This window comes from Polypterus senegalus, chromosome 6 (genome assembly GCF_016835505.1).
Source record: "Polypterus senegalus isolate Bchr_013 chromosome 6, ASM1683550v1, whole genome shotgun sequence".
Lineage (NCBI taxonomy): Eukaryota > Metazoa > Chordata > Cladistia > Polypteriformes > Polypteridae > Polypterus > Polypterus senegalus.
The window spans coordinates 192,147,294-192,174,296 of NC_053159.1; the positions used below are offsets into that span (position 1 = coordinate 192,147,294).

At 42.4% G+C, this 27,003-nt stretch overlaps 1 protein-coding gene across 1 annotated transcript in view; it reads left to right on the forward strand.

The window, feature by feature from the left end:
* Window positions 1-4,319: 4,319 nt before the first annotated feature.
* Window positions 4,320-27,003, forward strand: part of LOC120531923 (CASP8 and FADD-like apoptosis regulator) — a 36,332-nt gene continuing 13,648 nt past the window's right edge. The window contains exons 1-3 of the mRNA XM_039757785.1: window positions 4,320-4,412; window positions 18,689-19,096; window positions 24,303-24,408. Coding sequence (XP_039613719.1) covers window positions 18,801-19,096; window positions 24,303-24,408 — 402 coding nt within the window. The 5' untranslated portion in view covers window positions 4,320-4,412; window positions 18,689-18,800. The remainder of the gene's footprint in view (window positions 4,413-18,688; window positions 19,097-24,302; window positions 24,409-27,003) is intronic.

Below are 27,003 nucleotides of genomic sequence, written 5' to 3' on the forward strand. Positions count from 1 at the left end.
TTCTGGTGACCTGGTGTCAGATCGTGGATGACCGTCACTCGCATGTCATTTACGCGTCTCCATGACTTTCCCTGGGGATGAAATGTTTTGAGCTGGTCACTGAAACACTGAAGTGTGTGCCATTAAAGAAAGAAAACAATCCATTGACATGAAAGGACATTTTAAATGGACTTTTGGGAACATGTAGCATCGGTTGTGGATGGTGCCAGCTGTTGGAATGGACACGTCGTGACTGCTGTTGCACAGCTGTGCTGAATTCATTTCAGTGAGGTGACGTGTCTGTGGCTGAAGTGCGAGATCAGCTGGCCGTGATTTGTCATGGACCGGCCCCGCTGTTGTGTAACACATGGAGTCGCTGCACACGATGGCGTTTGCTCAGACTTTAGGTCACTTTCTGATCACATGATCTGAAGCCTGTTCCCCCACTGGTCACTTTGGTTGCTGTGTTATTCACATAAAAGAATTTGTTTTGTTGGCTTTCCGGGCACACCTGAAGCACTCGTCCATTTTCTGTCCATTGATTATCCTGAAGTGGACATTTTAGGCCTTCAGGGTGGCGTCTGGTAGCAGCAGACAGAGGAGTGTAAATGACAAGTCACTATAGTTGATGTCTGGCAAAATGGGGGTTATGTGATTAAGGGTGGGCTCAATGGCATGTAAGTTGCGTTGGTTTTTATTTGTTGCCTTTTCTCTGTTCATCCAAGTGTTTAACTTGTCAAATGTGGTCGGTTTGTAGACACTGTGGCCACCAGGGGGCGCTCCAGCTCTCCAAACAGTGTGGTGTGCTTGGTGGGTAACGTCACTTCAAGAGAGGACCACCATATCAACTGTGGACCCCCTGGAGGTCGTAGGAAAGGAGAGAATTAAAACAAAACCGAGTGCCATTATGAACAACGCTGCACATCCTGTCTGTAGCACAACAACATGGAGGACTTTCAGCCAACGAGTCGTTCAGCAGAAGTGGGTCAAGAAACGCGACTTGGGGGTCCTTTATATCAACAGCAATACGTCTGCATAGCACCTCAATGGGCTGACTGTCAGATGTTCTCTTTCTTTGTAGTTATTCTGGGGTGTTCAGGCCGTATTGTGTGTAGGTTTATTTATTTTTGTATTTATTGATTTAAAGAGCTTTTCTTTCTTTACAAGCCCAAGTTTCAGATATTTCCTCCCATCATGTTTCACTTTGTTTTCTCTCATCTTTGTCAGTGTTGATGTACGTTTCTGTGTTTTATGGGGAGAAGAGCTAATTCCTTAAACATTTTAAAAGTCCGTACCTCCTTTTTTTGTGGGTTTTTTTTACTGCTGGGGTCCCCAAGCTCTGGTCCTGGATTGCCACCGTGGCTGCAGGTTTTCATTCTAACCCTCGTCTTAATTAGTGCCCAGTTTTTGCTGCGGATTCACTCCTTTGTCCTTCATTTTCGTTCACTTGTCTTTTAAGACTCGGCCCTCTGAATTTCTTTGTATTTTTTTTTTTCCCCTTAAACGACACCCAAACAGAAATGAGCGGCGAGTTCAGTGAGCCAAGAGATGGGCAGCTAAGTCGGGGCCTCCAACTCCAGCCAGGGTTCTTAAGGAGAAGCTGATGCTTGTTGTTAATTAAACCCGTCACTCCATTTGATGGCCCACTGCTGCTCTCATTCCGCCACAGCCGACATTTCTAAAACTAAGACCACCGTCAAAGTGTTCAATTGACCTGCGCAGAACCACATCACGGAGACCCTCACCTTTCTTTGTTTTCAGAGGTCGTACGATGGACACCAGTGAGCCGGTTGTGTGTCGACTCATTTTGTGCCTCATTGATGTTTGGCTGCTAATTAAGGAAAAAAAAAAAAAAAAATTGAGGGGTCCGAGTCTTGAAACAAAAACTCAATTGCAATTAAGACAAAAGAGTTAATTAGCAGCAAAAACTGGTCACTGATTAAGAAAACGGTCAGAATGAAAAAACCTGCAGCCACTGCGGCCCTCCAGGAGCAGAGATGGAGACCCCTCTGCTTTAGGGCATCTCCAGCTACCCCTTCATAGGTAGATCCTACCTCTTCTTTGGACCCTAGAGGTGTCTGACCGAGGTCGTCCTCGGAGCCAGTATGCTGCTGTGGGTGCCAGTGCTTCTTTCATGCCAAGTGGTCCTTGGTGGTCCTATTCTATAGAAAATCTAAAAAAAAAAAAATACACTTAAGGGCAAGAAGGAAAGAACCTCTGGAGAAACTGGGAACAGCTAGGAAAGTACAGAATGGAAAAAGAAAAGGTAGTAAGAATTCAAGAATAAAAGGCTCGAGGAACTTTGGAAAGCAGAAACAAAAAAAGAAATCTCTCTATTATAAAAAAAAAAAAAAAAAATCTTGCGACGATACGAGCCTTTTTTTCCTGAGACGAGATGTGATCTTTGGAAGGGAGACAGAGACACTTTCACTTCCTGCAAGACAGACCAGTCACGTCATACTTTTAACCTTCAGACGCAAGTCCCGTGAAACACATGCAGAGCAGGTTAGAGATAATGGAAGTAGGAAAATTCGAATGTCTCAAGAAAAAGAGAGTAAAGATCGCATTAGCGCAAACAAACGGAAAATATCACTCGGCGAAATGACGGAACAGCGAAAAGAGATCGAATATTCAGGTGCTGTACAGGCTTTTAAATGTTCAAAGCGCCACACAAAATGCAGATTATGCGGCACGGCAGCAGCAAGCCAGGAGCTGATCGAGCAAAGAGGAGGTGAAAAAAACAAACCGTCACTTGTTTCTCAATGTATCACCGTCTAAGAGGGGCTTCAGAGGAGTGACCGCGTCTCCTTGGGGTGCAGTCAGCCCCCCTCTTCACAACGGCGCGTAGCGCTGGTGGGGGTTGGCAAGCGAAGTGAGCAGGGGGCAAAGCCCCCACTAAATAAATAAAAGGCTACTGAATGGGCTGCGCCAAGGTGGTACAGCAGACAGAACATTACATCTAGAACTGGTGAAAAGGAAGGCAAGAAAAAGTCGTGACTGCCCAACTGTAGACAAGAAAGAAAGAGCAGAACATGGAATGTGGGAATGTGGAGTTGGCCAAAAGATACGGAAAAAAGCAAAGACCACCGTCTACCAAAAGTAAAACTAAAATAAAGAAATTGTGATATATGGCCGGTGGCACAGTGGGTAGCGAGATAGGAGGCCTGGTTCACAGTTTGCATGTTCTCTCCATGTCTGCGTGGGTTTCCTCCTACAGTCCAAAGACATGCAGGTTAGGCGCATTGGTGATCCTAAATTGTCCCTAGTGTGTGCTTGGTGTGTGTGTGTGTGCCCTGCGGTGGCCTGGCGCCCTGCCCGGGGTTTGTTTCCTGCCTTGCGCCCTGTGTTGGCTGCGATTGGCTCCAGCAGACTCTCGTGACCCTGTAGTTAGGATATAGCGGGTTGGATAATGGATGGACGGATGGATGATGTATGGCAGCAGAAAGATACAAAGAATGGAGGAAAAACTAGTAAAGGAGCTACATGGAAGACAAAAGACCATCTGAAGGCTTCTTATAGGTGGCAAAAGGCAACATCCTGTTTTGTGATGAGAAGGAAAAGATGGAGAAAGAAAATAAAAAGAAAGAAAAGTAACCTGCCACCAAGTTATGATAGAAAAAGTTGTAATGTCCAACATTCTACTATTTCACCACGATAAAAATAACGAACTAGTAAGTCATTTTAGAAAAATCAGTAAACCTCCCCATGAACCATGGCATGTCATTTTCTAACCCACCAGGGCCATGCTGTAACTGGAGCCCACTCAACTGGCAAAGGGCACAAGGCAGGAGCAAACCTTGGACAGGGCATCAGTCAGTCCATCACAGAGCAAACACATGCCTGCCACCAATGCACCTCATGGGACAGCGGAGGCACCTGGAAGAAACCCACACAGAGAACATGCAAACTTCATGCAGGGATGAACCGACAAGTGAACCCTGGTCTCCTGACCGCCACCATCCCACCCCAATGAACTCTCTTTCACACAAGTGCATATGTTTATGTACGTGCACATCAAATCGAGTCCAGCAGCATGTCATATGTGTGGGATTTGTCGTGCTGGTGAGTCCAACACCCCCAGGATTTCAAAGCAAATCTAATGAGCTCACAAAAACAGTTGAATGCGCTGCTGGGCCGTTATTGAAAGGCGCTATATAAAACCAACTTCTCGTTCACACGCTGACGACCACCACGAAGCCCAGAGGGAAGCAGGCTGCCACAAAGCGCTCCTTCTCACCATCATCATCCTCGTTCGGCGCCATCGCCCGCTGCGCTTCTTACGTTTGACCGGAAAGCCCGCGCGCGCCAACGGCCCTCACGAGAAGGGCGCCGCCAACGTGACACGACGTCGCGCCCGGCCCACAATCCACCGCGCCGGGGACTTTCCCACCGTGGTCCTCGCAGCCCTGGTCCGTCGAGAGCTGTAATTTCTCGTAAGTTGCACATTGTTCTTTACTTTTGCATTGATGACTGTCGCGCAGCTCCCTAAAAACAGACACCCGTTTGCGAGTGCCGCCCCGGGGGCGTTATCGTCGGTGGTCCACGAGAAGGAGCGGCGCGTGGGCGGGGAAACGGAAAGACGGATGGGCAGCTGTGAACCAGTCGACGACGTCTTTGAGTTTAGGGGGATGAGAGGCCGATGGTTGGCTTGCTGCCCGATCCGTACGGCTCATTTTGTGGCGCTTTAGCTCCTTTACGGGGGTGGTGACTCGACTGGTTGCCGACCTCAGGATCGTCGTGTATAACCGCAGACTCGACATTCCCGTATCGGCCAAAACAAAGTAAATGGAGTGCCGTGACGAAGTAATTAACAAGCAAGAAGTCACCTGCTCGATCAAACTGGGGGCGCTGCGACGAACTCATACAGGTGGGGTCCGGTAGGCGGGCAAAGAGGAGGAGCCCCGCCTCGGTGAAACTCGCAAACTCGGCTCGGCCGGCCGGTCACTTTAAGTAGCAGAACCGGAGTTTTATTACATTTGCCACCACCACTGACCAACACACTGCCAGGGTGTTGCGGTAGAAGCGCGGGCGTCCCGTGCGGGGTTTGATTCTGTGCGGCATTCGTACACATCCGTGTGACGTCACAACTTTCTGAGTTCGGGGATCAAACGAGTGACTTGAAGCGGACGAGCTGATAGGCCACCTGGAGCAGCCAATCAGCCGTTAGCTTAGCCACTGAGATCATAATTGTGTTCAAAGGCCATCGTTTTACAGCACAAAGTCGGGCAGCAAATCTTAATGTGGGCTGACCGTCCTGAGGAGCAGGGAGGGACTTTTACAGTTTGGAGGATTTTGTAGTTTTGGCAGAGCAGGTGCTTCTGTAAAATTAAAAAAGAGCTCCTCAGAGGTGACAAAGAGCAGTTCTGCCGGATTGAGTTTTATCTAAAGCTCACTTGAGTTACGCTGCTCTTCATTTAATCAACGTTATTGACAAGAAATGTAGTAGTAAGTATTATAGCAGTTCAGGAGCTTTGGGTCCCAAACTGACCTGCTCTTGTGACCACTCTGGAAAAAAAGAAGAGAAAACCCTAAATCATCAAATGCATTTTACAGCTGCGCCGACTCACAAGTATTTTGCTTAGAGGTTGCTGTTCTGTTGTTCGTATGTTTTATAATTGTACAGACCCCTGAAAGTATGAATTTTATTTTGGCACTCAAAGGAGTGATTTCAGTTTTAATAAAACCCTAAAGTTACCTTATCTCTTGTGAAAATATCAGATTAACAAACCCAGAGCCAAAAACACAACGCCTAACCTTAGTTTGCTCTCTCGTGACGCAGAATCCCTCATCTATGTCTTTTAAAAATGTTTGGGCCAATTAACAGAAAAAAACTACAAAAGCATATTCTTTATTTAAAATCATTGTTGAAAAATTATTTCCTGAATTTGTAATAGTTTTATTTTTATTGTATCCAGAATGTCTATGTACATCCCCTGTTTAAGGTGAATTGTTTCATTTTTTTGATAATTGTCGATAATTCTTATTGTATACGCACAGCATTTTAGTTCTTATAGTAGAACATTAGAAAAGAGCTCACCAGTTCTGTCTGCGTGTCCTGTCCAAAATAACATCACTTTAAATAATAATAATAATAAGAAGAAGAATTTTCCTTTCTTTTTAATAATTCTGGTGTGTGTTCAGGTGCAGTGGTGGCATTGCTGGGGTCCTCCCTGTACCGAGTTTGCAAAGCACTTTGAATAGGGAGAAAATCTCGATAAAATGTAAAGAAATATTATTATGATGTTGTGTGTATGGAAATATATTTGTTTACCTATTAATGCGTTTATGTATTTAAAGAGCTTCTGTACATAGACACAATTCTCCCTGGATACAAATACAGATCTATCAATCTATTATATAGCGCCTTATCTATCCTATCTATCTATCTATCTATCTATCTATCTATCTATCTATTATATAGTGCCTTTAATATCTATCTATCTATCTATCTATCTATCTATCTATCTATCTATCTATTATATAGTGCCTTTAATATCTATCTATCTATCTATCTATCTATCTATCTATCTATCTATCTATCTATCTATCTATTATATAGTGCCTTTAATATCTATCTATCTATCTATCTATCTATCTATCTATCTATCTATCTATCTATCTATCATATAGTGCCTTATCTATCTGTCTGTCTGTCTGTCTGTCTGTCTATCTCAGTTTTGAAAGTCCCTAAACCCTGACTGCCCACCACACCACCTGGTCACTTATTCCACATATCTATGGTTTTTTTTTGTAAATAAAAACTTCCTAATGTTTGTGCTAAATTTCCCCTTAACAAGTTTCCAGCTGTGTCCCCGTGTTCTTGATGAACTCATTTTAAAATACAAGTCTTGATCCACTGGACTAATTCCCTTCATCATTTTAAACATTTTAGTCAGGTCACCTCTTGATCTTCTTTTGTTTAAACTGTGAAGGGTCAGCTCTTTTAATCTTCACTCATCACTCATTCCCTGTAGCCCTGAATCAGCCTCGTCGCTCTTCTCTGGACCTTTTTTTGTGCTTTTATAGCCTGGAGACCCAAATTGCACCCAGGACTCCAGATGAGGCCTCACCAGTGTGTTATAAGGACTGAGCAGACCCTCCTGTGACTTGTACTCCACACATCAAGGCGCTATATAACCTGACAGTCTGTTAATGGCTTCTCAACACTGTCTGGCAGTGTCAAGTCCACTCCAATTCCTAACTTCTCATATGGTGGACTCTCGATTTTCTGACCACCCGTTGTGTATTCAAACTTCACGTTTTTACGTTCTTTGTGTAATTCTTTACATTTACTGACATTAAATGTCATCTGCCACAAATCTGCCACAGCCTGTCTGCTGTCCAAGTCCCTCTGTGATGATTTAATGGATTCTCAATTATCTGCCAATCCGCCTATCTTGGTATCTTCACCAGCTTGTTCTTTATAGTCCTATTCTGGTCATTTAAGAACAATAGTGATGAGGACAGGCCATTCAGCCCAGCAAGCTTGTCATTTCTTGATCTACGATAACATCAAAGTGAAGATCTGAAGTTACCTAAAATCATTCTTTGTATGTAATAAATATATGTAATATATAATAATATATATTGTAAAAGTAGCAGCAGCCCCAGCAGTGACCCTTGGTGGATGCCCCTCTCTGATGATGTTCCTCACACCCTAATCCTCTGCTTCCTTTGTTTTTGCCAGTTCTGCACCCATCTAACCACAGCACCCTAATCTCCCAGTTCTTTTAGTTTGTTGCCCATCCTGTCATGTGGGACCTTATCAAATGCCTTCTGAAAATCAAGGTAAATAATCTCATGTTCATAAAGAAGTTATGGGGGTCTCATTCATTTGCAGAGCTGCAGCACCACATGTCACCGCAGGTCTTGGCCAGCAGGTTCTGGATGGACGTTCGCAAGTTCTTAGCAGTTGTGCGTTGTCCAGCATTATAATTCTCAAAACCATAATAAAGTTCAGTTTAAATGTTTGGGGTTTTTTTTTTACATTTTAAGTTAGTTTATTCTCAAACATGTAATCGAATGATAACAGATACCAAAGTTTTAAAATGACCAATAAAAAGGTAAGAAAAAGACCAAATCAAACCAAACGATGGCTATCACAGTGACATCATGTGCTTAATAGTTCAGTACAACACACTGTCAAGAGAAACACAATATAATATTAGAATATTAATATAATATAAATAAATAAATATAAATATTAATATAATATAATATTAATACCAGCGTCTTCATAATTCCCAGGACGACCTCAAGTCCCTCAGGATGTGAATTGTCTTCTTCTAGTTTACGTATGTTTATTTTGTTATGTAATGTTTTTAATAATTCTTTTAAAAAAATGTTTTTGATACCGGGCGGCACGGTGGCGCAGTGGTAGCGCTGCTGCCTCGCAGTTAGGAGACCCGGGTTTGCTTCCCTGGTCCTCCCTGCGTGGAGTTTGCATGTTCTCCCCGTGTCTGTGTGGGTTTCCTCCTGGCGCTCCGGTTTCCTCCCACAGTCCAGAGACATGCCGGTTAGGTGGATTGGCGATTCTACATTGGTTGGTGTGTGCTTGGTGTGTTTGTGTGCGTCCTGCAGTGGGTTGGCACTCTGCCCGGGATTGGTTCCTGCCTTGTGCCCTGTGTTGGCTGGGATTGGCTGCAGCGGACCCCCATGACCCTGTGTTTGGATTCAGCGGGTTGGAAAATGGATGGATTTTTGATACCACTAAATAAGTTTTAAAAATATATCCATAAATAATAAACATGAATGTCAATATTTCAAAACAAATAACAGACCCAAAATACAATTTGCACTTAAATTTTCATATACTTAAAAAACTAAACAAAAATGAAAAGAAAACAGCAAATCAAAATATTCCACAGGACATTAATACACGATAAAACTCTTTTTCGTCTACTGCTCCTCTTAAATGTGGTGTTCCTCAGGGATCCATTTTGGGTCCTGTTTTATTCTCTATACACCTTCACCCTATTGGAGTGACTTTTAGGAAATTTCACATTTCTTTCCACTGCTATGCTGATGACACTCAGGTTTATATTCCCGTCTGCAACTCTGCAATGAATCGACTGCACGACTGTCTTTCTGAACTACGATCCTGGATGGCTAATAATATTCTTGATCTGAATCCAAATAAAATGGAGGTTCTTATAGCGGGTCCACCAGCTAAACCCAAACTGGTCTTGGACCTCTCGGCTCCTTCTCTGTCTTTTGAGAGCCTCAAGTCCACAATCTTGGTGTTATCTTTGAAGGTAACCTCTCTTTTGAGAAACAAGTTAATTCTGTAGTCAAGAGTTGCTTTTTTTCCGTCTTTTAGGTAAGATCGAGCCTTTTATATCTTCTAGGGATCTTGAGAAAGCTACTCGTGCTTTTATCTTCTCTCACCTCGATTACTGCAACTCGCTGTATTCTGGGATTAGCAACTCCTTGATCCGCAGGTTACAGTTGGTCCAGAATGCTGCCACTCGCTTTCTGGTTGGGGCAAGAAAGTCTGACTCTGTTTCTCCAATCTTAGCTTCTGTACACTGGCTGCTGCCCGTCAGTTTTCAAATCGATTTTAAAATCCTGTTGCTAGTTTTGAAATCTTCACATGGGCTCGCTGCTGCCTATTTATCCGAATTGTGTGTTTTACACCAGCCATCCAGAGTGCTGAGATCTTCTGGTCAGCTGTGTCTTGTTGTCCCTCAGACCGAGTGTCACACTAAGGGGGACAGACAGGACTTGTGCAGCCTCACCTGTGGAGCTCCTCGTCATATTAAGGAGTCGTCGACAATTCAAAACGAGATTAAAGGCTCATTTCGTTTGACTTGCATTCTGTGACCTTCAGTAATACTGATGGTTTCCTCTTTGTGATTATGTAACATTACTTCTATTTATTATGTATTTTATTTATGTTCATTTATTTTATTTCTATTTATGTTATTTGTATGTTTTCTTTAATTCTATTATTGTAAAGCACTTTGGCCACAGCATTCCTATGTTGTTTTAAATGTGCTATAGAAATACATTGACATCGACATTCTACGACATTTCCAGTCATAACCTTCATTTACATGTCTTAGTGCATCAGAGACAGTCGGCGGTGAGCGCCCGTGAAGACAGTCGTGTAGTCTGACATAACCAGCAAGTCCCTCTGACTAGGCCATATATGACCTTAAACATCATCAGATTTTCACTCAAGTCCTACAAGTAGATAAAGAGAAACCAGTTAAACAAATGAGACAAAAATATTATACTTGGTCATTTATTTATTGTGGAAAATGATTGAATATTACATATTAGTGAGTGGCAAAAGTACGTGAACCTCACGGATGATCAGTTAGTTTGAAGGTGAGGTGTCAGATGTCAGGTGTTTTCAATCATTGGGATGCCAATCAGGTGTGAGTTATTTAAAGAACAGGATCTATCAAAGTCTGCTCTTCACAACACACGTTTGTGGAAGTGTATCACGGCACCAACAAAGGAGACTTCTGAGGACCCAACAAAAAGAGTTGTTGATGCTCATCAGGCTGGAGAAGGTTACAAAACCATCGCTAAAGAGTTTGGACTCCACCAATCCACAGTCAGACAGATTGTGTACAAATGGAGGAAATTCAAGACCATTGTTACCCTCCTCAGGAGTGGTCGACCAACAAAGATCACGCCAAGAGCAAGGCACACGTGTAATAGTCGGCGAGGTCACAAAGGACCCCAACTGAAGGCCTCTCTCACATTGGCTAATGTTCATGTTCATGAGTCCACCATCAGGAGAACACTGAACAACAATGGTGTGCATGGCAGGGTTGTAAGGAGAAAGCCACTGCTCTCCAAAAAAAAACATTGCTGCTCGTCTGCAGTTTGCTAAAGATCACGTGGACAAACCAGAAGGCTATTGGAAGAATGTTTTGTGGACGGAAGGGACCAAAATAGAAGTTTTTGGTTGAAATGAAAAGCGTTATGTTTGGAGAAAGGAAAACACTGCAGTCCAGCATAAGAACCTCATCCCATCTGTGAAACATGCTGGTGGTAGTATCATGGTTTGGGCCTGTTTTGTTGCATCTGGGCCAGGACGGCTTGCCTTCGTTGATGGAACAATGAATTCTGAATAATATCAGAGAATTCTAAAGGAAAACGTCAGGACATCTGACCATGAAGTAACTCTCAAGAGAAGGTGGGTCATGCAGCAAGACAACGACCCTAAGCACACAAGTCGTTCTACCAAAGAATGGTTACAGAAGAATAAAGTGAATGTTCTGGAATGGCCAAGTCAAAGTCCTGACCATAATCCAATCGACATGTTGTGGAAGGACCTGAAGAGAGCAGTTCATGTGAGGAAACCCACCAACATCCCAGAGTTGAAGCTGTTCTGTACGGAGGAATGGGCGAAAATTCCTCCAAGCTGGTGTGCAGGAATGAGCAAGTCTAATATTTTTGTCTCATTTGTTTAACTGGTTTCTCTTTAACTACTTTTAGGACTTGAGTGAAAATCTGATGATGTTTTAGCTCATATTCATGCAGAAATCTAGAAAATTCTCAAGGTGTCACAAACTTTCAAGCACAACTGTAGCAAAGCTGTACTGTTTGGCACAAGGTGTCCAGATTTTTGGAAACATTTAGCATCTTACAATATTTTTTGTTTTTTAGGGGGAAAAAAATGATATATACATATAGTGGAAACAACCCCAACACAGCAGGCACAGACCAAAGTGCAGCACAGCACACAGTTTACCGTATATATACTCACGTATAAGTCGGGTCTTCAAACCCGAAAAAAATCAATCATAAAATCAGACCTCGTTCAAAAATGCGACACTTACATTTTTTTTTCGCCTTCTTGCCTCCTCCAATCTCGCACCAGTTTTTCAGACGCATCGAATTTTGTTGCAGCAGCGCAGTTACCAATTTCTTTCGCCACTTCAACGACTTTTAATTTAAAACCAGCTTCATATTTTCTTCTGATCGAACGCCCCATCGTAGATAAAGGGATCAATCAGGCACAATCGTCAGAGCAGGGATGGGAGTCGAGTGCAGTCGTCGAGTGGTGATAACCCACCATAACGCACTTTGCAACCCACAGCAGCCAACTATCGTTATAAACAATAGTGAACCACAAACCACCAGCAGCCCAGTGGCTGAGAAACGTGGCTTATTTCCATATAAATGTTTTTGAAGATTCATTTATTTTGAACTTTCATTAGAAATAAAAGCTAAAATGTGTACTTTTCATTTGTTTAAAGTCAGTGAAATGGTCGAAAAATATCAAAAAATAATACTTGTGTGCCAACTGTGTATCTCACACAGACACCCACATTTGAGCAAATGTTCAAAACATGAAGCATTCTCAACTCGTTGCTGCACTCAATCCAATGAAATGATGTGAGTTACCGCTGCCCAAACTACACATGTAATCACCGTATTTACTCGCGTATAAGTTGGGTCTTGAAACCCGAAAAATCGATCATAAAATCAGACCCCGACTTATACGCCTGTTCAAAAATGCGACCCTTGATTTTTTTTTCCACATCATCCTTCAGTCTCGCACCAGTTTCTCAGACACATTGAATTTTGTTAGAGCAGCGTGGTTACCAATTTCTTTCGCTACTTCAACAATGTTTAATTTAAAACCAGCTTCATATTTTCTTCTGATCGAACGCTCCATCGTAGATAAGGGATGCTCTTATGATAAAAGTGTATGAGACACAAAAACAAACACAAAACAGTGCAAACGTCACTTCAGAACAGTTCGGGTATAACCAAAAGGCCGTGTGCTCCGTGGTGACTCTCTCAGTCTGCTCGTTAGCATATCGTAATCTCTTGGACCAATAGCGTGAGTTTTCACCATTCAACTTATATGACCAACATTATAAAATACCAGAAATTATACGGTTAAATCAATCCTCAAGTAGATATGGTATTTCCTCTCCCTTGTTCCCACCATTACCGCACAGTTCTAAAGGAAAGTCCCATAAAGACAGTAGCTCCTCTTCTTTTTTATTCCGCCTCCACTCCCTCTCAGGAAGGCTTTGTCCTCTCCCCCCCGACTCTGGCTTTTCTTATGGAGTGAGGCGGCTCCTTTTAAGCAGGTCCTGGGATTGCTCCAGGTGGCTCATCAGCACTCCCAGGTCTGATGGAAGTCCACTGTAGGGCTCTGCAGTTCCCCCTGGTGGCCCCCACGGAACCCAAACAGGGTTGTACCAATATCCAATTCCCAGCGTGCCTGGCGGGAATCTGTGGTGCCACCACCGCCGAAGAGGAGGGCTGCCCTCTAATGCCCCAGATATCAAGGGGTCCTTCCATCCATCAGAATATCCGTACACACACACACACACACAATTGTCAGCTTCCTGAAAAGCATTCAAAGTCACACGTTTATGGTAACAGAAGACATTGCCAAGGGGGTGAATACTTTTTCACGGCACTGAGGCTCACTGGCAGCCTGTCATTACAGAAATGCAGCTGATTGGCTATTGAACCTTGAGAGTTTCAGACAGTAGAGGAGAAGACTTACTATTAAAGATGAAGGCTCGGGCTTAGCCAGAGAGGACAAATCCAGAGATGAGATAGAGGAGGCAGATGGTCCAGCAGAGCGCACTGGTCAGTGTGTGGTCAGCAGTGTCGGTTTGAGAGCCGTCACCTGGAGTAAGTAAGAGCCGTGTCCGTGCTGCAGTGGGGACTGGGAAGATTCAAGGACATCGATTAATGGACTGATGTGGAGGGCACTTGAGGGACTGAGACATTAAAGGTAGATTAGAGACGGGAGGAGGAGTGGTGGCTTGAACTGATGGGGGAAGTTAAACTCCTTTGGTCTGATGGAAGAAACTAAAAAACACAACAAAATAAAGAATTTGTTTTTATTATCCCAGCTGTCAGCAGAAGCCACATTTAGTTAAAATTGATAGCAAATGGAAAGCAGGCGTCTCACAGCACTTGATGACATCAGGGCCCGATTTTCACTTTCTAAAGAGAAGCGGATTCCCCTGTGAAACTACACAACGGTGGGCACTTCATTGTGTGTGTTTCATAAAGAATGATCATCACAAGGACCACATTGTCTCTGCTATCAGGTGCACATGTTACATTTTTTCACCGTTTGAACCATTGAATAGAGAAGGTGTCAGAACTAAAGGGCCTATCACAATACACAATTTTTCCAGTGATTTTCAGTCACAGACTTCATTTACATAATTGTGCTGCCTGCCCGTGACTGCCAGTCTTGTAGTTTAACATCCCCAGCAGTCCCGCCACTCGCCTTGACACAATCAAACAATACAATACGATTTATTTGTTGTGTAGCCCAAAATCACACAAGGAGTGCCGCAATGGGCTTTAACCGACCCTGCCTTTTGACAGCCCCTCAACCAGCCTTGACTCTCTAAGAAGACAAGGGAAAAAAAAAAATGGAAGAAACCTCAGGAAAGGCAGTTCAAAAAGAGACCCCTTTACAGGTAGGTTTGGCATGCAGTGGGTGTCAAAAAGAAAAAGGGGGTCAATATAGCACAATACACAGAAGTCATCCTCAGTACAATATGATGTGCAATAGAAACAGTACAAGTATGGAGCAGAACTTAACAAGAGATGATATCCCATAATAGGAACTGGGTTTGTTTAGAGTTCTGGAGACCTCGCCAATCAAGCTGCCTCCCCCAATTGGCCATTCTACAGCTGAGTCCGCGCTGGGCCAGCCAATCCGATGAAAGGACCCCTCTACCGGACGATTCCTGCGATCCTCCATCAAGGATGACTTTACCTTAGGCAGGTGAAACAACATGGCAGGTGGGCAGTGGCACCAAGTACCACATTAGAGTCCCGAGAAGAGAAACAGAATAGTTGAGGAGGGTCAGTAACAAATTCGAACTCTCATGTTACTTTTGTTTTCGTGTTAATGACAGTCTGTAATGTTAATCAGCAGCTCTAGTCAGGGTGTGCTAAACTGAAGTAGTGAGTCTTCAGCCGTGATTTGAATGCTGAGACTGAAGGGGCTTCTCTTATAGTAGCAGGCAGACCACTCCACAGTTTAGAGGGTCCTGTAACTAAAAGCTCGACCTCCCCCTGTTATTTTATTAATCCTTGTTATCCTAAGCAGACGGGCATCTTGAGATCTTAATGTGCGCTCAGGTTTGTAAGTCATGATAATTTCAGACAAGTAAGCCGGACCGCCGCCATTTAGGGTTTTATATGTTAAAAGGAGGATTTTGAAATCTGCCCTAAACCTAACCGGGCACCAGCGTAAGGATTTCAGAATTGGAGTTATGTGTTCGTCTTTTCTTTTTCTTGTAATAATAATTCTTGCCGTAGCATTTTAGATTAACAGGAAGCTGTATAAAGGACAATTTGAACATCCAGTAAACACTGAATTGCAGTAGTCGATCCTACTAGAAACAGGTCTGAGCTTTGAGTCAGTGGAGAGCTTTGTGTCTGCGAGAACCGACAACCGGTGAGCGCTCAGCTGGAAGTGCAGAACCTGTCATGCAGCTACGAGGAATGTGAAATGCGGGTATTTTGCAAACAGATGAGAGGTTCATTTGCCTGCAGTCCTGTGTTTTAAGTACCACAACAGAATAGAAAAAACAAAACAAAAAGCCCTTGTTACGAGACGGTGTTCGCAGGGATTATTGTAAGAAACGAGACAAGATTGGCAGATAATAACTCAAGACGAAGAGCATAGTTAGGGCCAGGCCAGGCCACTGAAGTGAAACCTAGCACTGGCCGACCTGAATTGCAAACTAACCATCTCTTCAAGTTTTTTGAAGTTTATCCACCTGCAGGAAGTGCCATCACATTTATATACACAGAACATTTTTTGTCCCTGGAGAAATTCTGGCTCTTTATGGAAGCTCTCTTAGTAAATAAATACATAAACAGATATATAAATATATACACACATACACACTATGGTCTGAACACACACCAGAATGATTCAAAAGGGAAGAAAATTTAAAAAGAAAGACAACTTCTGACTTGGCAGTGCCAGTGAGGCGCTATGCCAGTGTATTGCTCTCGGTGTAAAGGACCCCCAGTCGCGTTTCATGACTCACTTCTGCCGAACAATTCGCTGGCTGAAAGTGCTGTGTTGGTGTGTCACAGAGGGGCTGTGCAGCGCTGATCATAGTGGCACAGTTTGGTTTTAATTCTCTACGACCTCCGGGGGTCCAGAGTGTGCCCCACAACTGAGACTAACTTTTTAAACAGCGTGATGATTCGGTGGCCTTCTCTTGAAGTGATGCGACCAGCTCAGCACAGCACAGCAGGGGAAATTTGCCATTACAGAGTTTTAGCGTAACTGCTGCAAATTGTGATTACGTGACACACCCCCCATGTCACATAAACAAAAGAATGGAATGAAACCAAACAAAAAAAAAAGACAAAAATGATAAGAAACCTCCACTAAAAAAACAAACAAAGACACAAGAGCCCCGCATAGAAACGTGTGATTACTACGAGGCTGAGCCTGCGCCTGGACTCACTATCCATGGACGGCACTCGTACAGCTCTGACAAAAAAGGGGGCAAGCTTGTGATATCTTTGTTATGATTGGTGTATTTTATTAATTTCTACATCTTTTCTGGGGAGTCTTTTTTTGTCATTTTTTTTTCTACATTTTTTTTCCTCAAGGAATTTAATTTTACCCTTTATTTTTGTCTATCTACAGTACCTTCCTGAGAAACATCATCCAGCGAAGCCATTTTATATTGATTATGGGTGCAGCCATTTTGTAACATTCCCGTTGGCCATTGCCTAGGTCAGGGGTCGCCAAGTCCAGTCCTGGAGGACCACCGTGGCTGCAGGTTTTTTTGAATGAGTGTCCTGTTTGCGCTGCTAATTAACTTCTTGTCAATTCATTTTAATTGAATTGATTTTTCAAGATTAGTTCCCCCGAATTTCTTCATCGTTCCACTGAATTGCTTCATTTCTTTCTTTTAATGGCACCCAAGCAGAAATGAAATATGAAGTGAGGGAGCCAAGAGAAGACCAACTGAGTGAGGGCCTCAAACTCCAACCAATTTCACTCCAACCAGTTGCTTAATCAGGCGTTGTTGTTAATTAAACCTGCTCTTTAATTTTGTGGCTTGTTGCTGCTCTCGTGGTGCATTAGCAGACATGTCTGACGTTGTGGATTTTCTCTTTCTAAGAGCACTGGCAAAATGTTTTGGGCATTCCTGAGACCTTTGTCGTTCTTTATTTTCAGATATTGTATGATGGACACCGGTTGTTTTGGCTCATTTTGTATCTCGTTATTCTTTAGCTTCTAATTAAGGAAAAAGAAACAATTAAGAGTCTTCAAGAGGGAGTCAGTTACAATTAGTTCAAGAGAAGCCAATTAGCAGCAAAAACAGGTCACTCATTAAGAAAAGGGTTGGAATGAAAACCTGCAGCCACGGTGGTCCTCCAGGACCAGACTTGGTGACCCATGGCCTAGGTGGTCTCTCACATCATCGGCATGACCGTGTAAAGGTCGTCAAATGTGTTTCCAGCTTATCTGAGTTTTGGAGATTAATAGCGTTTGGTGTGCTACACCTTGGGTCTTCTTGAAGTTCTTGTGCAGTTTGGAACTGTGTTGTGAGCGATGCCACCGACTGTAGGCCATTTTTACGTGCTTCGGCACTCGGTGGCCCCTGCTCTGTGAGTTTTTTTGGTCTGCCATTTCATGGCCGAGCTGTTCTTGTTCCTCAACACTTCCACTTCACAATAATGGCACTTGCAGTTGACCAGGGAAGACCTAACAGAGTAGACATGTGGCAGAGGTGGCATCCAATGATAGTGCCGCTCTTCAGGTCACTGAGCTCTTCAGTTTGTCAATGGAGATCGCATGGATTTGTGCTGATATGACGCACCTGTTACAATACAATACAATGCAATTCTTTTTTGTATAGTAGCCCAAAATCACAAGAAGGGCCGCCATGGGCTTTAACAGGTCCTGCCTTTTGACAGCCCCCAAGCCTTGACACTCTTAAGAAGACAAGAAAAGACCCTTGTAGGGAAAAAAAAATGGAAGAAACCTCAGGAAAGGCAGTTCAAAGAGAGACCCCTTTACAGGTAGGCTGGGCATGGAGTGGGTGTAAACAAATGGGGGTCGATACAACACAATACACAGAACAGAAGAACACAAGTCATCCTCAATACAGTATAATAGTGCAATAGAAATAGTACAAGTACGGAGCAGAATTGAACAGGAGATGATATCACAAAGTAGGATTCCGATTTGTCCAGAGTCCTGGAGGCCTCCGCCATCAAGCTGCCTCCCCCAATTGGCCATTCCACAGCTGAGTCAGTGCTGGGCCAGCCAATCGGATGAAAGGACCCCTCTACCTGACGATTCCTGTGATCCTCCATCAGAGATGACTTTACCTTAGGCAGGCAGACAACTTGGCAGTAGGGCAGTGGCACCAAGTGTCACATTTGAGTACAACAACTGCTAACACCTGAGCTCAGTTGTGTGGACGGGTGTCCGCATACATTTGGCTGTGAAGTGTATTCTGATTTCTAAACTTGCTTTATAATTATCAATACTGGAAGCTTTTTATTCCCCCCAGACCCCAAACCCCCCCCTCCCGTTTCTCCTCAAAGTGCAGAGCGGCTTTGGATTTTATGACTGGGATGCCCCATCTGCCTGTTAATAAGTCTGAATTTGCTTCTGGCCACCGGGTGACCTTTTAGTGCATAACTTTCTTATCTGCATTAAAGGAAATAAAAAGAATGATTAATATATATGTATTTGTTTTTTGGACAGTTAACAACCCCAAACATGGTGGATATTCCGAAGAGCTCGACGAAGATGTACAGTGTAACGGGGAAAATCATTGAACTATGTGGATAAAGAGAGTTTGGTAAAAGAAGCCACGATGACAGACGGTCCCTCCGTGTCCGTGATCAGTCAGATTGCCGACGAACTAACCAGCGAGGAAAAGAAAGCCCTGCTGTACATGTGTGCCGATCTGAACCTGCAGGCTCCTGCGCAGGACGTCAAAGAAGTGTTGAAAATGGTGACAAACAGAAATGACTTGGCGGGCCAGGCGGTCCTCCTGGAGCTCATTTACAGAATTAAGAGGTTTGACCTGCTAAAACGGTTGCTGAGGTCAACTAAGACAGAAGTGGAAGTCTTCTTGGGATCAAAGCAGTCTGCTGTTTCGATGTACAGGTAAAGATCTGCGCGTCTCATCGGTGTGTGTGTGTGTCTAGGGCTGACTTCTCTTCGTCTAACTCTCAGGCCTAAGCTGTCTTCATTTTATATGGCCAGGCAACTTGTTGGTACAGTGGGTAGCTTTACTGTTTCATAGCACCTTGAGCACGGGAGAGGCGCTATATAAATAAAATGTATTATTATTATTACCAGTAATGGCGCACTGCACAAGTACACTTGACTTGAGTATTCCTAGTTGTCATCCTCTTTCTGTGTACGTTTACCATTTGTTTGCTCAGAGCTTGATGCGCTTGCTGTTTACTGAGCTGCTCTTCTTTTCTCCCCCCCAGCGGCCCACTGCTTCTCTTCTTCCGTCGACATCTTTTCGCGTTAAAACCGATTAAGTCCGTGTTTGTGTTGCAATTATTTAGTAGGTTTTCCTTAAATTTTCACTTAAGCTGACACGTAAGTGTTCGATCTGCCTCAAGAATGATTTAAGATTTGAAGAGGTAGGGGAAGTGACGGCAAAGGTGGTAGGGACAAGAACGGCGCCCATACGCATGCACCACCTGGCCGCAGCCGAGAGTGGAATCTACTATAAAATAAAATCAAAATAAAAAGGGGAATAACCTTGGAGATCAATCATCACCCAAAAGCGGACAGTAGACATCACGTAGTACATGAGTACCAAATTTCAGGTCAACATGTCAAACAGTTTGCGAGCGATAGGTGATTTAAAATCCTGGACAGACAAACAAACAGCCACGTTATTGTATTATTTAAGAAGATGGCTCCTGTATCTAAGGTTTTAATCCTACACCCCAACATTTGTCACTGTGGGTTTTCATCTCACATCCCTAAAGGCGTGCAGGTTGCATGAATTGAATGAGTGATTTGGGGTACGTGTCTGAGTGGGCCCTGCAATCGACTGGCACACAGTCCAGGGCTGCTTCCTGACACGATGCTGCATGAGATGAAGGTTCCATTAAAAACAAGAGGAGATGCAACAAAACACATCACAGAGCAGCACAACAAAGAAGGATGAAGAAGAAGAAGAGTAGCAGTTCATTAACAGCCATTTATTCTTCTGGTGTTTGTTAGTTTTTACGTTGTGTGTCTGTTATTATATCGTTTTTATTGTTATATGCCAGCATCACTCAATAGACCAATGCACTCTAAATGCTTCCATTAACACTATATAAGGTGGTCCAGATCTAAATATTCAATGTTCATTACGCTATAACTTATTATGTTTATTACATAGAAAATCACCCAAAAAATCCCAGACCATCGAGAAGTGTGCGAACTGACGACATGAAGAATTGTCTTCTCGCCGAACTGGAATCGTCCCCACATAAATCAAAGTCATCCAGATGATCTGGATCTGCATAATACAACAACAACATTTATTTCTATAGCACATTTTCATACAAATAATGTAGCTCAAAGTGCTTTACATAATAAAGAATAGAAAAATAAAAGACACGATAAGAAAACAAAATAAATCAACATTAATTAACATCGAATAAGAGTAAGGTCCAATGGCCAGGGGACAGAAAAAAAAAAAACCCAGACGACTGGAGAAAAAATAAAATCTGTAGGGATTCCAGACCATGAGACCACCCAGTCCACTCTGGGCATTCTACCTAACATAAATGAAACAGTCCTCTTTGGGTTTAGGGTTCTCACGGAAAGGCTTGATGATGATGGTCACGTAGACTTCTGGCTTTTAATCGATCCATCATTGTTGGAGCATCATGAAGCTTTGAGTAGGTGGCGGTGGTGCAGGCCGCCACCACAAAGAAACCGGAAAAAGAAACAGAAGAGAGAGTAGGGGTCAGTAGCGATTTTAGAGCCACCATGAATAGTTATTATGAGGAATTGAACATATAGAGTATCAGGATTAAGTTAAATTGAAGTTATAGAAAGGCCATGTTAAAGTAATGTGTTTTCAGCAGTGTTTTAAAGTGCTCTACTGTATCAGCCTGGTGAATTCCTATTGGCAGGCTATTCCAGATTTTAGGTGCATAACAGCAGAAGGCCGCCTCACCACTTCTTTTAAGTTTTGTTCTTGGAATTCTAAGGAGACACTCATTTGAGGATCTGAGGTTACGATTTGGAATATAAGGTGTCAGACATTCCGATATATAAGATGGGAGAGATTATTTAAGGCTTTATAAACCATAAGCAGAATTTTAAAGTCAATCCTGAATGACACAGGTAACCAGTGTAGTGACATCAAAACTGGAGAAATGTGTTCGGATTTTCTTTTCCTAGTTAGGATTCTAGCAGCTGCATTCTGCAGTTGCAAACGATTTATGTCTTTTTGGGTAGTCCTGAGAGGAGTGCGTTACAGTAATCTAGTCGACTGAAAACAAACGTGAACTAATTTCTCAGCATCTTTCAGATATAAGAGGTCTAACTTTGCTATGTTTCTTAAGTGAAAAATGCTGTCCTAGTGATCTGATTAATATGTGATTTAAAATTCAGATTACAGTCAACAATTACCCCTAAGCTTTTTACCTCCGTCTTGACTTTTAATCCTAATGTATCCAGTTTATTTCTAATAGCCTCATTGTATCCATTATTGCCAATCACTAAGATTTCAGTTTTCTCTTTATTTAACTTGAGAAAGTTACTATTCATCCATTCTGAGATACAAGTCAGACATTGTGTTAGTGAATCAGAATCGGGTCATCAGGTGCTATTGATAAGTACAGCTGTGTGTCATCAGCATAGCTGTGGTAGCTCACGTTGTGCCCTGAGATAATCTGACCTAACGGAAGCATGTAGATTGAGAAAGCAGCGGACCCAGGATAGAGCCTTGTGGAACACCATATCGGATATCATGTGTCTTTGAGTTGTAATTACCACAACTAACAAAAATTTTCTCCTGTCAGGTAGGATTCAAACCAATTTAAGACCCTGCCAGAGAGGCCCACCCATTGACTAAGGCGATTTCTAAGAATATTATGATCAATGGTGTCAAATGCAGCACTCAGATCTAAGAGGATGAGAACAGATAAATGGCCTCTGTCTGCATTGACCCGCAAGTCATTTACTACTTTAACGAGTGCAGTTTCTGTGCTGTGATTTGTTCTAAAACCCGACTGAAATTTATCAAGAATAGCATGTTTATTTAGGTGGTCATTTAACTGCATAATGACTGCCTCCTCCAGAACTTTACTTAAGAAAGGCAGGTTAGAGATGGGTCTAAAATTTTCAAGAGCGAGGGTCAAGATTATGTTTCTTAAGTAGGGGTTTAACTACAGCAGTCTTAAGAGAGTCTGGGAAGACCCCCATATCTAATGACGAATTTACTATGTCAAGAACATTATCAATTAGCACGCCCGATACTTCTTTGAAAAACCTTGTTGGTATCGGGTCAAGGACGCAGGTGGAGGATTTTAATTGAGAGATTATTTTTTGTAAATCAGGTAAATCTATCCTAGTGAAAGAGTTTAATTTTTTTATAACAGGATGCTGGGGTTTAGGAGGATCCTTAGTGTTGGAGGGATATACTATGTTATTTCTAATATCATTAATTTTTTGATTGAAAAATACAGCGATAGCCTCACAGGTTTTACTGGAAGTACTTAGGAGGCATTCCTTTGAGTTACCTGGTTTAGTAGGCGATCAATTGTAGAAAAATAGATCTGGGCCACTCTATATGGTTCATTTGTGGTGCATGTTGTACTTTTCTTCATAATCTTCAAATCCCCCACCCACAGAGCTATAGAGACCTGAGTAAATGCTTAATATCGTTGCCATGACGGGGTGGGTGCGCCTGGTCTGTGACGATGTTGAGTTAGGTGGTCCTTGTCAAAATAACGCCCACGTGAATGTACTGACCCAGGGTTTCTTAGCACAACATTATCTCCCACCACCGGCTTGTCTTGTTCCCACAGTGCATCCTGGTGCCATCTCGTCCCCAGGTAAGCAATGCACACGAATCCGGCGGTCAACATGATACAACAAGAAACGGGATTCACTGGACCAGGCAGCCTTCTTCCATTGATCAAGATGACAACAACAGCATTTATTTCAATCGCATATTTTCGTACAAATGACGGAGCTCAAAGTGCTTTACAGGATGAAGGAACAGAAAAAATATATAAAAATAAAATTAGGTAATACTAATTAGCATAGAAATAAAGTAAGGTCCGATGGCCAGGGAGGACAGAAAAAACAGGAAAAAAAACTCCAGATGACTGGAGAAAAAAACAAAATCTGCTGGGGGTCCGAGGCCACAAGACCACCCAGCCTCCTCAAACATCAATGATCTCAATCAGTCCTCATGGTTTTCAGGCTCCACGTGGAAGAACTTGATGATGATGGTCATGTGGACCTCTGGCCTTCAATCCATCAATGGAGGAACAGCACGGTGTCCTGATCAGGTGGTGGTGGCACAGATCAACACCACAAAAAACCAGGAAAAGAGCAGCAGAGGAAGTAGGGGTTAGTACGGATCGTGAAGCCACCAGGAATGATAATTATAATTCAATGCATATACAGAATATCAGGGTTACACTAAAATGAAGCCATGAGAAAGCCATGTTAAAATAATGTGTTTTTAGCAGTGTAACAGCAACGACCATTGTAGGCACTTTAGATGGAGGACAGGGTTAGCCTGGCACTCTGACTGGCAGTCCCATACGCAGCAGGGTTTGATGTACTTGATGTTGTAACCAGCGCAGTAACAATGTGTGCCACAGTAGCCCTTACCGGACAGATAACCTTTGATGAGTTTTGAGTGTCCAACACCCTGTTGGCAGTTTGTGATTCTTACCCCCTCAGGCAGGTACCACGACGTTGAGCTTTGCCGTTTCAGGAATGCCCTGACCCAGTTGCCTTGACATAACGACTTAGCCCTTATCAAAATCACTCCAGTCCTTCTACCTGCCTACAAGTTCCCAATGTGCCCTTACTATCTAATATATCCTAGACCTTCACCGTTGACATCCTTCACTTTATATGCGAGTGCTCAGAATGTTTTGGCCAATCAGTGTGTATGTGTGTGTATGATGCATGCTACTTCTATTTGTGTGTCTTTGAGTGTCTTTGTTCCTATTGTTTGTCTCCTCAGAACAGCAGAACTGAATACTTTCTGCACCTGACAATAACCCCAAACTTGAATTTTTCACGTTCAGGGGTGTGTTGGGGGTCACGGTGGTCACTTCAACAGTCAAAAGTGTATAAACCCTTTTCTGTGTTGCGTACACAGGGTCTTGATGGCTGATATCAGTGAAGAGCTTGACAGAGGAGACTTACAATCGCTCATATTCCTGCTGACGGACTCCCTGCCACGAGGACGGCTGAGTCAAACTAAGGTGGGCACGTCTCATACGGAAAAGTTACGATTGTTTGCAAGCCAATCGTCTTTGGTGTTAAACCATTTTTATTCGAGGCTGTATAATTTGAAAGTTGTTTCAAAAGAAGAATCTGCACAAACTGTTTCTTGGTTGATTTCTACTGCTGTTTAATTTTATTCTTACTATTTTATTAAACTGTGCACATAGCATTAATATACATTGGTCTAGACGAAATAAAAAAGAACAGCCAAACCAGTCAGATTACCGTATATACTTGCGGATAAGTCGGGCCTTGATTTTACCTTATAATTTCTGGTATTTTATAATGTTGCTTGTAAAGAAAATTCATTCTATTGGTCCAAGAGATTACGATATGCTAACGCTCACCTGAGAGAGTAACCATGGAGCACACGGCCTTTTGTTTTCTATGTATTGTGCCTATGTGACCACATGGTAACACCCAAACTATTCTGAAGTGATGTTTGCACTGATCTGTGTTTTTTTGTATCTCACACCCTCATACACCTTTATAGTAAGAACATCTCTTATCTACGATCAGAAGAAAATATGAAGCTGGTTTGAAATGAAAAGTTGTTGAAGTAGCGAAAGAAATTGGTAACTGCACTGCTGGCACAAAATTCGATGTGTTTGAGAAACTGATGCAAAAAGTGAGCAAGAGGAGGAGGCAAGAAGGGTGGAAAAAAAATTGAAGTGTCGTATTTTTGAAAGGGCGTATAAGTCGGGTCTGATTTTATGATCAATTTTTCAGATTTCAAGACCTGATTTATACGCGAGTAAATATGGTATATTACATGTGTAGTTTGGGCAGCGGTAACACACATCATTTCATTGGATTGAGCACATAGAGGAGTTGAGAATGCGTCATGTTTTGAACATTTACTCAATTTGTGGGAGATGTTTGCACACAAGCATTATTTTTTGATATTTTTCGACCATTTCACTGACTTTAAACAAATGAAAAGTATACATTTTAGCTCTTAATTCTAATGAAAGTTCAAAATAAATGAATCTTCAAAATCATTTATATGGAAATAAGCCACGTTTCTCAGCCACTGGGCTGCTGGTGGTTCTATCTATTACTGTATATAGTGCCTTTCCTATCTATCTATCTATCTATCTATCTATTTTTCTATTACTGTATATAGTGCCTTTCCTATCTATCTATCTATCTATCTATCTATCTATCTATCTATCTATCTATCTATCTATCTATCTATTATATAGTGCCTTTCATATCTATCTATCTATCTATCTATCTATCTATCTATCTATCTATCTATCTATCTATCTATCACTGTATATAGTGCCTTTCCTATCTATCTATCTATCTATCTATCTATCTATCTATCTATCTATCTATCTATCTATCTATTACTGTATATAGTGCCTTTCCTATCTATCTATCTATCTATCTATCTATCTATCTATCTATCTATCTATCTATCTATCTATTACTGTATATAGTGCCTTTCCTATCTATCTATCTATCTATCTATCTATCTATCTATCTATCTATCTATCTATCTATCTATTACTGTATATAGTGCCTTTCCTATCTATCTATCTATCTATCTATCTATCTATCTATCTATCTATCTATCTATCTATCTATCTATCTATCTATCTATTACTGTATATAGTGCCTTTCCTATCTATCTATCTATCTATCTATCTATCTATCTATCTATCTATCTATCTATCTATCTATCTATCTATCTATCTATCTATCTATCTATCTATCTATCGTGTGTCATGGTGGGTCATCGCTCCAATGATTACACTCGACTCCCATCCCTGCTCTGACGATTGTGTCTGATTCACCAACAGGAGACTCCAAACTCAACCACGCTCAATTCACCGATAAGGAACAGCTCAGAAGATCCACGCTCGATTTACTAAGGTGGATCTACACACCGCTTGGAAAAGCTTGCAGTGTACACACTTTTTCATTTGTGAAATTCTGAATGCTGCAGGTCTTTGGTGAATGTGGGAATTATTTTTAAAAACCTAGAAGTCTGGGACTGCAAAGGATTTCTGCCTCCTCCTCTCATTTCAAATCTACAGCTACGCTGACCCTCTGAACTGTCAGCTAGCTGAGGTTTAGTTGAACTGCTGGTATCATCTTAGTGTAGGGCCACCTTTGACAGTTAAGTTTTATGTACTCTACTTTACTGGTTTATTATATCACAAGTGGACAGGGTCGTGTGAGACCTTCAAAGACACCCAGAGAAGTAATGCCGGAATCCCACCAGCCTGCCCAAAGGAGGTGCACCAAAAGGCGGCCCAGCTTCCTCTTTTGCATCTTGCAACAATGTGCTTCTCTCTGAAAGTTCAAAAATATATTTTATAAAGTCCTGAAACACACTCAGCAAGGGAGGGGATCACTCTCAACCCCTGGCTTGTGTAGAGCAAGACCACAAAAAATGTTTAATAAAGGGGATTTATTAAATACAGTCGTGGCCAAAAGTTTTGAGAATGACACAAATATTAATTTTCACAAAGTTTGCGACCTCAGTTTTTATGATTGCCATTTGAATCTACTGCAGAATTTTCTGAACTTCATCCCAAAAAACCCATTTTTACTGCTGTTGT